This window comes from Moschus berezovskii, chromosome 24 (assembly GCF_049115385.1).
Source record: "Moschus berezovskii isolate FMDL1 chromosome 24, NW_MosBer_1.0, whole genome shotgun sequence".
Taxonomy (NCBI): Eukaryota; Metazoa; Chordata; class Mammalia; order Artiodactyla; family Moschidae; genus Moschus; species Moschus berezovskii.
In genome coordinates, this window is record NC_142483.1 from 46,467,415 (window position 1) to 46,482,940 (window position 15,526).

The 15,526-nt window shown below is 52.3% G+C and overlaps 1 protein-coding gene across 1 annotated transcript in view; it reads right to left on the minus strand.

Moving 5' to 3' along the window:
• Nucleotides 1-13,297, minus strand: part of GASK1A (golgi associated kinase 1A) — a 57,243-nt gene extending 43,946 nt beyond the window's left edge. The window contains exon 1 of the mRNA XM_055414511.2: nt 12,993-13,297. Within this exon, the coding sequence (XP_055270486.2) occupies nt 12,993-12,995 (3 nt within the window). The 5' untranslated portion in view covers nt 12,996-13,297. The remainder of the gene's footprint in view (nt 1-12,992) is intronic.
• Between the last annotated feature and the right edge of the window lie 2,229 nt (nt 13,298-15,526).

The window sequence follows — 15,526 nt, forward strand, 5'->3', positions numbered from 1 at the left end:
GGCTCCTCAGGTGGCCCGAGTGGTAAAGAACCCGCCTGCCAATGCAGGAGACATAAGGGACGTGGTTTCGATCCCTGGGTCAGGGAGATCCCCTGGACAAGGGCATGGCAATTCACTCCAGTATTCTTGCCTGGAGAATCCCATGGACACAGGCTCCTCTGCCCATGGGGTCGCAAAGAGTCAGACACGACTGAAGCGCTGAGCATGCACACATGCATAACTGATCATACTTTTCTAGCAGGACCCTCGGGGTTACCTCCGTGGCAGGGTTCCTAGCACCTGCATTGAGAACACATGCCTGCCTGATCTGCTCCCAAGGGGCTAAACAATGTGTCCATTATCCCCCCTCCCTGCTGCTGGTTGCTCTGCTCCAATCTCTACGTTGATTGTATGTTGGGGTTTTCCTAGCCCTGCCGGCTGCCCCAGGAGCCTTCTCCACACCCCTGACTGAATTACCATTTTGTTCCAGCTCACAAGAGCACTAGTGTGGAAACACCGCAGACCAGATGGAATTTTCGAGACCCTGTCATTTGTCGGAAATTTTCTCTGGCTGCCTTGGTATTAACGGCCATACAGTTTTGCTCTCAGGCCTGGGAGTGGGGAATGAGGCTGAAAAACGAAAGCAAGTTTCTCTCTGGGCCATTCTGTTCCAGCCTTCCAGAGATTTCTATTCTCTGGCTGCTCAGAGGCCAGGAACACGACCCCAGAGAAGAGTGGGAGAGGGGGGCAGGTCTGTGTCCTACATACACACTTGCCCCCAATTCCAACCAAGCTCCTGGCAACAGGGGCGCTGAGCCAATTACGGCCACTGAGGGGAAAATCCACCTGACGCTGCTTTAAATCCATCCCAGTCACGGCAGGTCGTATGGACTTCTCCAGAATCAGACCTGGAGGAGAGTTCGTAAACCGGGATCCTTGGGCTGAATCTGGCCTGCAGATGTGTTTTGTTTGGCCTGAGAGGTTTTAAATAAATTTGAGCCAATGTTTTAAAACCCAGGATACTTCCCATAAAAATCCAGATTTCCAGCCTCCTGTGAAAAGGGAGAAGTTGAGCCACAGCCTGGGCTGGAGCGGAGGGTGGCTCCCTCTCAGTGATCGCGCTCTGCCATCCACCAGGGGCTCCTCCGTGCCCTGACATGTCTCCCAGTTGCCTTTGGAGTCTCACGTGCTTCGCTGTTTTTCCAAGAATGTAAACACTTCCCTGAGCACAGCTCAATACAACCGAAGAAAACAAAACGTAGCTGGGCCCTGTCTCCATTACACCCAGCCCACTTCTGCCGCTTAAGCCACCAGCCTGGGCGTCATCGGACCTTCCGCTGATACTTCCTGGGCCAGATCGGCGCTGTCCAATACAAGAGCCATGAACCACCGGTGGCTATTGACATTGAAACTCGTTAAAATTTAACATTTCCATTCCTGGCTTGTACTCACCCCGTTTCAAGTACTCAGCAGTCACCCGGGAGTGGTGGCCAGCGAGGTGACGGCGCAGAGTAGAACGTGTCCATCTTCTCAGAAAGTTGTACTGGACTGGGCTCTGGGGACACTTGCTGAGTTCTAGCTTGGGCCGCCCTGGGCGCCCTGGGCGCCCTGGGGAGCTGCCGCCTTGCAAAAGGTTCACTACCTAACCAGGGAGAAAGCCATTGCCCGGGACAAGAGATGAGAGGAAGCACCCCTCAGTGTCACGGGGACCCTCTCAGAGCCAGAGAAGAGGAGCAGGTCTGTTTTCATGATAAAAGAGAACACTCTAATAGCCCCTCATGTCTCTAGTCCTAGGTAGTCTCCTCAGAAGCTTCCAGAAAGGGGGACTCCTTCAGCCCCTCATGGAGAGGCTGCTTTGATGTCTGCTGCAAGCTCTGGAGGTGCCCCAAGTAAAGCACGGAGTCAAGATGGGCCTCCAAGCTGGCGCTCCCTGGCAGGACTTCTCCCCCCAGCGCTGGCCTTCCCCATGCCCAGCCCCAGCTCCGACACACCCTGCCGCCTGTATCTCCTAGCCTCATTGCCTCACGGCCCTCTTCACCCTCTCCCCGAATCCATTCTCGCCCGTGACCAGGGCTCCTGCTTCCAGCCCCTGCCCTTCCCGCCCTCCCCACCCAACCCGAGTCTAAACAAGACACTCCTGGGACCCACACCCTCCGGTGACACGCTACACAAGAAACTCATTTCCAAGAATATTTACTTGTAACAGAAAATTTCCACAGATGCTACCAAAACAAAACAGCTGCGAACTAAGTGGTAGAATTTTCAGGTTGATCGAATGGAAAGAGACTCAGGTTTGCGGTTGCAGTTGCTGCTCAGTCGCTCAGTCGTGTCTGACTCTTTGCGGCCCCATGGACTGCAGCGCGCCAGGCTTCCCTGTCCTTCAGTATCTCCCGGAGTTTGCCCAAACTTAAAGTCCATTGTAGGGCTCACCTTGAAGTCCTTCATATATATGAACTGCATGACTTGGCAGTTAGAGCATCGCTGATCTCTAAATTACTCTATTTACTACTCTCTAAATTGGATCCAATGATAGCAGCCTTAACACTTGAAGGATTGAAGATTCAACACGATAATGGAGAAGAAGCTACAAAGCCCAACACAAACATTTGTTGTTATCAGTTCTAAGGTGAATGATCTCACAGCCAGCACAGAGGCCAGCACTCACTAGAAGTTTGCTGAAGGTTATTTTTTAATGACCTTGGAGTAGAAGCTGAGGAAAGACATTTTTTAGACAAAGGGGGTTCTTGGCATATTTGAATATCAGATTGCACAGACAACCATCTATACAGAAGCAGAGTTTCCAAATCCTTTTAGCACCAAAGATTAGTGCTACTTCAGCCACCTGGTGAAGCCATGGCTTTCTCAGGATGCTTTTTTTTTTAAATGTACAAATAAAAACCAGAGGGTTACAAAGGCAATCAATTATACTGAAATATAGTCATCAAAATATTCCAAAAAAAACAAATCTGTGATATAATAATACATGTGCTTCTTTATTAATGCATTAAATGATGAGATCTATCAACTCATCTAATAACAAATGCAGTTTCAAAGTAGTGAAGAGTGAAGACTATATTTCAGAGAATCTGCTTCCACCTCATGACATAAAATCTCTGTGATTCCTCTTGGTGACTAAGTCACAGGTCTTGCTAACGCCACGGTGGTTAGCGCCTACATTCATTCTTGAAGAAATGCTGAATTTCAGTTAGAGACCAGTGAAAATAAAGATGGAACTTTTCATTATCCAAGTTTAGGGCTCTTTTGCATTCTAGGCATGGACCACGTCAAGACTCCTTGAACTGGTACCATGTGATTCTGCCTTTTTCCGGTTCACCATCATACGGAGAGACCCACCTGGCTGATACAAAGGCAGGCCCTTTACAGTACCTGTTCCCTAGGGGGAACTAGGGAACAGGGATCCCCCCAACACCTGCTCCCCTGATGCACGGAAGGTTCCTACTAACAGTCCTAGTGGCCCAGGCCTTTATACATCTCCAGCCCTATCTGTTGTCCAGAGACAAAATAATAATCACAGCTCCCACTGAGCACTTACCCTGTGCTGATGACTACTGTATGATTTATGCTCATGATAGCATTAACACACGATCCCACAAGGAGGTGGTGTTCTCTTAGGGGAAACTGAGGCTGAGAGGTAAAAGGATCACTGACTTGCCCCAGGTGGTAAGCAGGGTTTGAATTCAGTTGTTCCGGTTAGAACTCCCCTCTGAACCCTTCATGCTTTCATACCAGGCACTGGTGCAGGCCCTGTGACAATTACAGTTTAAGCCCAGGGGACGGATGAGTGTGAGCAAGGAACAGGTGAGTGTGAACAGGAGCCTTTCCTGACACCCAGAGAGGCGACCGAACAGGGTGGCATTGCCCAGACATCCCTACCCTCTCCCCAAAGGGAAATGAGGGGATTTTAACTAGAGTTTCAGGAGACTGTTCTGAAAGGAAGGAATACAATAACATCTTTGTAGCTGCAAGAAGATCTCTGGGGCAGCAGGAACTGTGTGGAGAGCAGGGGGCGGGGGTGAGACTGAGCTGGGCGAGCTGGCTTGTGCAGGGCCTGCAGACCGTGGCCGGGTGTGCTGTCCAGGAGGCCACCACTGCCGGCGGCCAGTCCCCCAGCCGGGATCCGGGTCCCCCCACAGGTACACACTGAGCTTCTGTGTGAAGAGACAACAGAGCCGCTCTGTCCTGGAGAAAGAGGCCTGTGTGTCCCACCCACCCTCCTCCCTGCACGGGGATGAACATCCGAACGGCCCATTCATAGGCCATCCCAGCCTCCCGCCCTCAAACGGGCCACAGCCTCCACCTCCACGGGCCCAGACATCCCAGGGAGCGCGACCCACAGCCCTCAGCCCACCTTGGACAGCGCGAGTCCATCACTCCTCCCCACGCCCCTCCTTTCCACTTGGCTGGAAACCCATCATCACGTGACCCCTGGGGCTGAGGTCCCTTCATTTCCTTTGGAGGAAAGCATGAAGGGGGTTGTGAATCCTGTCACTTTTGAAATTTTGACCCTCTAGGGTTACAGGTTTGACTGCAGGTCGGTCTTCCCTTTCCACCTCAGATAAAAGGCCCCAAGCATCTAAAAGTGCTCGAGCTATGTTTTAAATCGTGGCCAGAACAAAAAAGGAAGGCATGGCCTCTGCCTTTAGTCTACAGTCCAGACAGGAACATGACCACAGACAACATTCCTCACTGAGTAACTAGCTGGGCTGTATTAATAGATGTTTCTGCGGGAGGTGTAAGTCGCGGCATGTATATATGAAGGAACCTTGGCACGGAGGAGTGGGCACATATGGATCTTCTCCTTTCAGGACACGTGGAGACTGAGACAGAAGAGACGGAGTGTCTTGAGAATTCTACTAGTACATTGGAAGGCACCTTAAAGCACTGATGCAAAACCAGTCTGGACAGAAGCAAGGCAGCTGCTGGACAAGCCAAGTTTGCTCTGCTGATAAAGCTCCCCCAGCAGGACCACCAGGCAGACACGGGACACAGGAAGCGCAGAGAGGCGGTGGCATCAGCCCTTGGCTGCCAGGCCAGTGCAAGCGTCACTGCTCTGCCGCACGCTGCTGAAACCCAGCTTGGAGCACCGTGCCCAGCACAGCCCAACCCCGTGTCCCCCGGCTGGCATGCTCAGACTTCGAGGGGCACCTGTGGGCTCCTGCAGGTCCCCAGGGGTGAAAGGGCCTCCCTGGGGCCGTCCCTTTTGTCTTTGAACCCCAGTCTCCTCATGTGGCATCCATAAACCTCCGGCTCTTAACGCTGATCTTTTTTTCTCTCCTTTTCTCTCCTTTCGTCCTAACCTCTCAGCTGTCTTTGGCCAGTTCTTTGACTGATGGCATTTCTGGAAAAAATCCCTCCATTGGCTCCTGAACATGGAACCATGAACCTGCTGCCCCAGCCAAGATGGAAGGATGTGATTTTTCCAGATGGTTCTGGAAGAGGTTGTTTGCTCACTGCAAGCAAACGCCCTTGAAAGCCAAACAAAAACTGCCCGCGAATAAACAGCATGGGACTCAGCCCCTTCCTGCGGCCACTTAGCAGAAACCCAAGCCCGAGCCCGAGCCCGAGCCCGTGGCAGGCGGGGCAGTTGGGCCAGGTGCAGCCCTGCCCACCCTCCAGCAGGACCTGGGGGCCACAAGGAAGGGGACCCTGGTGGCTGCGCTAGCTGAGAGGATGCCAGGGTGTTGCAGGCAAGGTGGGTATAGTGGCATGAGTGACACTGTACTCATTTTCATTGCAATTATCTCTCCTAGTTTTATGATTATAATGGCAAAACCAATTCAGAGGATTAAGGGAGAAATGTCAAACACTTCACCGTGACTCTAAGAATATACCATAGTGATCTATTTTATAGAACTGAAATGATTAGAATCATTTTTAAATAAGTTATTTCTATATCCCGTTACTCCTAAGGGTGGCTAGTTATAGGACCCCAGTGTTCTTTTTTTTAACGTGTCAATTTATTTGGCTGCACCAGGTCCTAGTTGGAGCACTCAGGATCTTTGATCTTCACTGCAGCATGCAGGGTATTTAGTTGAGCCATATGGGACCTAGTTCCCTGACCAGGACTTAAACCCAGGCCCCTTGCATTAGGAGCTCGGAGTCTTAGCCACTGAACCACCAGGAACGTCCCAGGACCCCATTGCTGTCAATCAGTCGCTAAGTCATGTCCAGCTTTTATTGTGACCCCATGGACTGCAGTACGCCAGGCTTCCCTGTCCTCCACCCTCTCTCGGAGTACGCTCAAATTCACGCCATTGAGTCGGTGATGCTACCTCATCATCTCTTCCTCTGCCGCCTCCCTCCTCTCCTTTTGCCTTCGATCTTTCCCAGCATCAGGGTCTTTTCCAATGAGTCAGCTCTTCACATCAGGTGGCCAAAAGACCCCATAAGATAAGGGGTCTTATCTTTATGACGAAGAAAGAGGAGCAAGGCACAGAAGCCTCTGTAGGCAGATGCCCGAGCAAGAAACGGAAGTCACTCTTGACTTGCCCTCAGGTTGCCAAGGGCTGGAGGTTCTCCTGCCCGAATATCCCCCACACTTGCTGCCTCCAGCCACGCCTCCCTCTGGTCCACCAGGGTCAGGGGTCACGACTATTCCCAGACGCTGCCCCTCTACCCGCCCCCTACAGCCTCGCCTCCCTGGGAAACCGCTCTCTAAAATGCAAACACAATCCCACCTCGCCAAGCTCAAAAGCCTTCCCCTTGCCTCCTCTGTTCTCAGGGTGACAGCACAAATCCCGCCTCTGGCTGGGGGGCCCACTCGTGTCCCCTTTCCAGGTTCTGCCTCCAGCCCCATTTCCAGAAGGTTCCCCCCAGCATCCTCCCGACCAGCTTGGACAGCTCACTTTTGCCTTTCGGGCCTTGCTTATGCTGTTCCTTCTGTTAGACTGCTTTTCCCTTTTCTTGTTGTTATTTTTTTAAACTATTTTTTAAATTATTTTTTCAGTAAAACTAAAACTTTTGTATCCAGTTCTATGAGTCTTAGCATGTGGATAGGACCACCACCCACCACAATCAGGACACGACAGTTCCATCACTGCAAAATCCTCCCTCGAGAATTCCACAGCCACCGGGAGTGACAGTCAGGCCCTGGCCCTGGAGACCCGAGTTCTTTCAGAACCGCTCAAGGCCTCGAGGCCAGCGGAGGCCCCTACAGCTTCCCCATCCTCCACATCCTCCCTCCTGGCCTCTCACTCTGGCCCGGCTCACCCCACAGTTCGCCAGCTGCCGCCTTACAGCCCCTTCTGGCCCCTCTCGGCAAGCATTTACGGAGCCCCCAGGCCACTTCCAAGGATATGTGTACATGGTGTGCGGGGCATACAGGGAAGGAGGCAGCCTGGGGGTCGCCCACAAACCTGGCTCCATCCTCACCTCGGCCCAGGTGGCCCATCAGACACAAACCTGTGCAGTAGGCACATCCAGACGACACAGGGACTGCACCCTGAGCACCCCAGGTGGAAACACTTTAGCAGTCATATCAGAAAACTAAGCCAAGCAAAGACAGCCCCACTGGCTCAGGGGCCCAGGCCTCAAGGAAACAGGAAGCGCTCTGCTTCGACATCAGCACCTGGGTGGGGAGGGAGGGCTAGCCCCCAGGCCTCTTCTGGGGGACAGTCAGCATCTTGGAGGAGGAGCTGGGGCCCATTTCTCCCCCTTGCCCCTGACACTAAGAAGGACGTCATTTCTCGTGAGGCCTATCCCCTCCTCTAGACTATCCCTTCCAACCACTGCTTCTGGACCAACTCCTGCTTGGGCTGGTTGGGGCCAGGGGTTGTTTAAAGCCTCTGTTTCCCGGGCCAGCCCTGCAGAGCCTGGTTTCTGTATGTAGCAGGAGCTGCTCGGTGAGCCGGGTGCCCACAGGACAGGGTATCGAATTCCCCGCAGGTTCCAAGGAATGGAAGTCCTGATTCCCAGTTCTGATTCCAAAACTGGTTTAACTGCTTCTCCAGCTGAGCCTGAGAACCTGAAGGCTTCACCCAGACCTCCTGCAGGGTCATCTGCCAGGGCGCCCGGACCTTAGACCTCGGGGGCTGCAGCTGAATGGGGCTGCCTGCTCACCCAACCAACACTCAGCAAGGAGGCCCAGGGCACACAGACACGGCAGGCATCTCCCAGGGACTGGGTATCGGTGAGAAGAGAGATCTAAAAGGAGCAAGAAGACTATCACAGGTTAGAGAAGAGTCCCAGGAGCACCTCCTATCCAATAGTCGGCATTAGATAAAACACATCAATGACTTCCTTACTGTTTTAGGTCCTGACAAAAAGAAAACCTATTTTTGTGGGCTCCTTATACCCATTTGTATAGCACCTTTGGGGTACCATGGGGTTTCACCTCTGAGATTACTTTGCTCGTCATAGCAACCCCTAGGTATAAGCCCATTTTATAAATGAGGGGCCTGAGATTCAAAGCACTGGAGTGCTTACTCAAAGCCACACAGTAGCCTGGTCTGGCACAAGCCTCATTCTGATTTCAAACCATGTGCCTCACAACCCCCCCACCCCCCCTCCCCCGCAACTCCAAGCTGCACCAGAGGCCTCAAGGATGTGACGAACGGGGAGACCTGGAGACCTGGAGAAGGTCACACTGCTTCTCCAGCCCTAGCCCCTTCACCTAGAGATTCCCTTCCAGGTCTTAACCTCTAAGGACAGGAGCTCTTGGTTCTTCCAAGGAGAACTGAGCCGTGCGTGGGCTTCCCTGGGATGCCCTTCTCCCCATGACTGCCTGATGACATGCTCATAGCAGAGGGAAGACAGACAAGAGCAAAGTCCTCCCACACCCACACTTCGGGTCCTCGAGGGTGGCTGCTGTAAAATCGTCGATGAAGAGTCTGAATCAATTTGCTCTTGTGCGACTGTTTGATTCCCATTTCCATGGATGATCAGAAGCTGGCCCCAGGCCATCGAAAACAACCCCAAAGTGGAAATGACCTCAAGTCCACAAGCAAGGAGAAGATTATCAGAACCACGGTATTGAGAATTCCCTGGCAGTCTAGTGGTTAAGAACCCACCTTGCAATGCAGAGGGTGCAGGCTGTATCTCTGGTTGAGGAACTATGATCCCACGTGTCACAGAGCAATTTGGCCCATGTGCTGTGCTTAGTCGCTTCGTCGTGTCCGACTCTTTGCGACCCCATGGACTGTAACCCACCAGGCTCCTCTGTCCATGGGGATTCTCCAGGCAAGAATACTGGAGTGGATTGCTGTGCCCTCCTCCAGGGGATCTTCCCGACCTAGGGATTGAACCCAGGTTTCCTGAATTGCAGGCAGATTCTTTACCATCTGAGCCACCAGGGAAGCCCAAGAATACTGGAGTGGGTAGCGTATCCCTTCTCCAGGGGAACTTCCCGAACCAGGGATCGAACCCAGGTCTCCTACATTGCAGGTGGATTCTTTAATGTCTGAGCCCATACAGTGCAACTACTGAGCTCACGCACCCTGGAGCCCACTCTCTGCAACAAAAGATTCCACGTGCTGCAACTAAGACTTGACACAGCCAAATAAAGAAACAAATATTACAAAAATAATAACCACGGTACTGAGCATTGAAAGTAGGGTGATGAAGACCTTTTTAGAGATGTACACATCGCAAAAACACACTTTTTGGATAGAAACTGAGGTAAGACAGATTGCAAAACTGCATGTTCTGTATACAAGTCTTAAATAATACTCAAAGAGAATAGAGGATACACCAAAATGAGAACCATAGTTACCTGTAGAAGTTGGCAGTGTGACTGTTATACAGAATGTACTGTATTTCACATATATTGTTATCACATGTTTTTTTATCCCCAAGGACCAAAAAGAAAAAAAAATTAAGTTTGCAGTAATTAACTCCTATCAATATTTTTCATCCAAGCTCAAAGTCTTCAGCATACACCAAGTCTGCCACCATCACTGTAAGGAAAGTGGCAAGGTGGCAAGCATCGCACTCTTAGCTTTAGAAATAGACACACCAACCCCTGGCTGAGACTCACAGCCCCTTCATGACAATCAAAAATGCCCTCACAGGTCCCACAGTTCAGTGTTCACTTCTGAAAAAAGGACATTCGAGGATTCCAGACATTTAGTTTACATTTCTAACACAGACTTTCCCATTTTATGTACCTTGAGTGATCAGTAATATGATAGTGTTCAAAAATTACTGAATATACAAACAAGCTGGGGGAATTCACATTTCAGCTTTAATGAATTAAAAGAAGTTTCTCTGTGGGAGGATCCTCCAAGAAAGGCGTATAACATATATCGTTTCCCAGCTGAAGTTCACTGAAGCCTTCTATTTTAGGACTGTCTCTAGGAGTAGCACTTCCCTGGTGGCTCAGGTGGTAAAGAATCTGCCTGTGATGCGGGAAACCCAGGTTCGATTCCTGGGTCGGGAAGATCCCCTGGAGGAAGTCATGGCCACCCACTCCAGTATTCTTGCCTGGAGAATCCCATGGACAGAGGAGCCTGGAGGGCTATATAGTCCATGGGTCACAAAAGAGTCGGACATGACTGAAGCGACTTAGCATGTACGAGCAGCAGTTCTACAGATGCAGGGACAGCTGCTGCTGCTGCTGCTAAGTCACTTCAGTCGTGTCCGACTCTGTGTGACCCCATAGACGGAAGCCCACCAGGCTCCCCCGTCCCTGGGATTCTCCAGGCAAGAACACTGGAGTGGGTTGCATAAGCGCAATTCCTCTTCCCTTCAGTCCTTAAGCCCTGTGGTCCTCAGTTCTGGGTGCACAGTGGGACCATCCAGGGAGGCTTCATTTTAAAATATCCCTTGGTCTGAGTCCCACCTTGGATTTGGTCTAGGAGGGTCAGGGCTGAGTCAGGAGTACATGAAGGTGAGGGCTGAGAATGACTTCCCCCACCTTTTAGCTACCCACACTAACAGGAGGTCCACACCAGGGCTGGGATCCAGTCTCAGAATTATTTAGGCATCATCCATTTGGGGAGCTAAATGGCACCTCAAAGGGCATCCAGTTCAATCTCTCACTTTACAGAGGAGGAAATTGAGGCCCCCAAAGGACTCACCCCTGCCCCCGCCTTTACTGACTCCTGCCAATGCCAGATTGCTCTCAGGCTCCCCCAGGCCTCTGGACCACAGGACCCTTCAAATCTCCAAGCCCATTCTATTACCCTGGCTGACCATTAGGCTCCTCTCTGGCAAGTGGACCCCAGCACAGACAAGTCCCAATTTGAGTTCTGGTCCCGACGTGCCCCAGAACTGAGGGTGAGAAGCCAGGAGCCCGCTGGCTCACAGGAACAGGAAGCCTAGCCCGGCTGTGGAGCAGTCATCCTACCGGGTTGCCCAGAGGCTGCCCGAGCAGAAGCCAAGTATCTGCTCCCTCCTCACGGCCTCCACTGCAGGACGCCCCAGAGGCTCTGCCATGGACAGAAGACCGCTGTCCACAGCAGTACCGGCCTGAGTGGGTGGCCTTGGCCTTGCTCTCTTCTGTAAACACTCCGGCCCCTGAACAGGGAATTCTGTGGTTAAAAAAAAAAAAAAAGAAATCTCCACACTTTTCACATCCTGTACCTCTGATCGCTCACTCCCCTTTTCCAACCTTAAGACTCCATTATTAATTTCTCTTTCTAGTTTTGAGAGGGGGTGGAAATCTCTGAGGATTGGGGAGAAGGTGTTATGCAAGGTAAAGTGAAATACACAGACACATACACACACACACACACACAGCCTCCCAGGCCTGTTCCCTGAGCTCCCAGCTCATGGTGACCAGCCCTCTACCTCTGGTCCTGTCACTGCCAGGACATCGGGGCCCACAGGGAGCTATTCTTCCAGAGACCATCCATCCTGCAGAGGAGTGTCTAGGGGCCTTCTAACTCCAGGCCCACAGCTAAGCTCCTTGAGAAGTATCTCCACTGAGCTCCAAACTGCTCTCTGTGAGTATAGCGTGGAAAAGCTGTGCATGGAAGCAGACAGGAGAGCCCCTCCGGGTTCAAACTCATCTAGTAGCTGACATCCCCTAGGGAAGGCCAGCGAACTGAAGGAGGGTGGGGTGGGGGCTGCAGGCAGCTTCTGTGTGTGTGTTCAGTCTCTTCAGTTGTGTCCGACTCTTTGCGATCCCATGGACCGTAGCCCGCCGGGGTCCTCTGTCCATGGGATTTCCCAGGCAAGAATACTGGAGTGGGTTGCTGTGCCTTCCTCCAGGGGATCTTCCCAAGCCAAGAATCAAATCCATGTCCCCTGTATCTCCTGCACTGCAGGCAGATTGTTTATAGCTGAGCCACTGGAAATAACCTGCGGGTAGCTTCTAACCTGGAAGCAGAGCTGAGCAGCCAGTGCTGAGGGAAGCCCCTTTTCTGGGGCTGCACCTGTGCTTTAGTTAAGCTGCCTGAATCATATTCTTTAGGGTCTGTATATCCTGCTTGTTAATGTCTGTGAGCTTTATCAATGGGAGGGCTGCTGTTCACGAGGTCCCCGACTTCATGAATGATGCCCTCCAGTGCACCCACATCTGTCCTATGGTCCTGGGAGGTGGAGCCAGGTGGGGATCTGGGAGACAAGCATCAGAACTTTACCAGGGCAGATTTAATTCTATGATAGTAAGGGCAAGGCACTACTTCTTAAAACATGACTCACACAGAAAGAAGCTAACAGAAAATTCACATGCATCTTTCAGAGGAGTAAAGCGATTTCAAAGGCGTCTCACCCCTCAGAGGCTGCCTCGGGTGCCTCAGGGAATCCTCTCCCTGCGCTGCCCTGGGGACTGGATGGAGCGAGCGCGCCGGTGCCAGAAGCTTACGGTGCAGCCAGGATGTGCAGGTCCAAAAGGAAAGCCGCCGGATCACCGTCTTCCCCGCCAAGGGAAGCAGAAAAGCCGATCGCCCCTTCCTAAGTCCCCGCCCTCCTGCAACTTTCAGGGAACAATTCAGGCCCCAGGAAGCCGCGCCGGCTCCGCGCGCCCGGAGCGGGTGCGGTGCCCGCGGCCACCTGTCTGGGTGCCCACCTTCCCACCCGCCCGGCCGCGCGTCCCCGCCCGCGATTCCTACCATGTCCCCCGCGGAGGCTGGAGCGGCTCCGGGGCGCACTCAGCCCGCTCGCCAGCTCATCCCACCGGCCCGGCCCGCCCCTGGCCCCGTGGATCTCGGGGCTGCTCTGGACGCGGGTTCGGGACCGAGGGGCCACAGCTCTCTAGCGGCCAACTCCGGGGCGGGCGGGCGCGGCGGGATGCTCTGCGGTTAGGCTTGGTACAGGAGGTCTGGGCCAATGCACACGCGGGATCTGCGGTTCTGCGCGACCCTTCCCGCAGCCTCGAGCCCTCCGGGATCGGCTACGGACGGCCGCAGAGTGTGCGAAGTCCGTGCCTCGCGGTCCGGCCCAGCCTCCCCACTTCCCCGAAAGCGCGGGAGGGGGGGCGCCTTTCACAATAAAAGCCCTGCCTGGGGCTCGGGCCGCCGCCGCCGCCGCCGCCTGGAGCAGGAGCCAGGTGCTAGGGAGGACCGGGCCGCGCCGGCCGCCGGTGATGGGAGAGGGGCGAGGGGCCCTGCGCCAGGCCCGGAGCATCGCCTCGATCTCGCCTCCAAGGGGTGCGGTGTCCAGTGAGCCCGAGGCAACCTGGCGGGGTTCCTGCGCAGGGTCGCCCAAACTATCGCCCCTGCAAAGCCTCAGAAAGACAACTTTAACTGGCATCTCTTAGCCTTGTTTGGGCCGGGTCCCCACGGCTGATTTGGAAGGAAAAAAGGAGCATCCCTTGACTACTTCAGGTCATTAAGGAACAGTTAATCAGTGCTTAAGTCCCTGCAGCAAGCCACTGACACCCACCTCTCCGCGAGGGATGTGTACACAGTGCCTTGTGTCCCTTGGACCATCCATGGCCAGCTGTGGCGCAGTCCAGCAGGACCGGAGGATCTGTGCTCCCTGCTGGGGCGATGACTGGGCCCGGAACCCTCAACCCCCTCTGTTCATGGCTAAGTGACCTTCTACCTGTGTCTGGACCTCTTTGAGACCAGTGTTCCTAAGCAGCCCAATGCTTGCATCCCGGGATTCTTCGCAGCCTGCGGGCAGGAAGGTGGAAGGTGGGGAGGGAGTCAGAGGAGGACTCAGAGAATCTGGGAACCAGGCTAAAATATTACTCTCCAAGACAAAATGGTAAGAGTCATCATGAGATTGACAGAAACTGGGGTCTCCCCAGGAGTTCCCCGCTACACAACGCTTTGAGGTTGTCACTAATGACAGTCTCCTTAAATTGGGGGTGTGTGGTGGGGATACAACAGATGGAAAGGAGTGTATTTCTTTCAGTCCTTAAGTTCCAGATGTTTTCCAGAGGTTATTTTATTTCACCATCACAAGCAATCCTAACAGAGAGGATTTATTACCACCTTTTTTCAAATAAGGAAACTGAGGATTAAGCAGTTGAAGTCACTTTCCTGAGGCCAGTCAGTTAGCAGTTTAGCAAACCAAAGCCTATCTGTGAGAGCTCGCGAGAAAGATGAAGAAATGGATAAGCCAGGCAGGAGGCTGGATGCAGGGATGAAAACCGCAGTTTGTGTCTAGGGAGGATGGGGAGAACTGAGAATCTGAGTGCAGGCTGAGGAATGTGGAGGAAGAGGGAGTGGGACAGACAGTATAAACTTTTTTGTGTTTTGTCCAGATGTCTGGGGAGACAATGTGGTCTTCTGAGTCTCCTTTTCTGACTGTAACCCATGTGAGACGTACATTCTTTGTCCTGACTTTTTATACAAACATATATGCATAAATGTAACTAAAACAAAATTTTATAAATCATTATTACATGTGGTGCACTCCAATATTTTCTATTCTATTCCACCTTAATTATTTTTAGTGGTGGTCTCTAATCAGTACTGGGTTTCCCAGGTGCCTCCGTGGTAAAGAATCCACCTGCCAATGTACGAGACACAGGTTCGAAGCTTGGGTCAGGAAGATACCCTGGAGAAGGAAATGGTAACCCACTTCAGAGTTCTTGCTGGGAAAATCCCATGAACAGAGGAGCCTGGCGGGCTATGTCCATGGGGGTCGCAAAGAGCTGGACACAACTGAGCGCACACACAGTAAGCACTATATCCCCCAGTATCCACTAATGGAAAACACTGTGCTTCAGAGCAGAACACACACTTCTTTCTGCTGCCAGAGTTCCGTGGTTCTTTTACAGAGCGCACCTATAGTATAGAAAAGGAATTCTAGAGGCTCACACTGGTCAGAACATCCATCCTTAAAAAGTCAGAAAATAAATGCTGGAGAGAGTGCAGAGAAAAAGGAACCTTCCTGCATTTTTGGTGCGGATGTAACTTGGTGCAGCCAATATGGAAAGCAGTATGGAGGTTCCTCAGAAAATTCAAAATAGAATGACCGTGTGATCTAGCAAGCCCTCTCCTGGGCATATACGTGGACAAAACTATAATTCAAAAAGATCCTTGCACCCCTACACTCATAGCAGCACTGTTCACAATAGCCAAGACACGGAAGAAATCTAAGTGTCCATCAACACACAAATGGATAAAGAAGATTCGGCACATATATACAATGGGATGCTACTCAGCCATAAAAAAGAAGGAAATAATGCCAT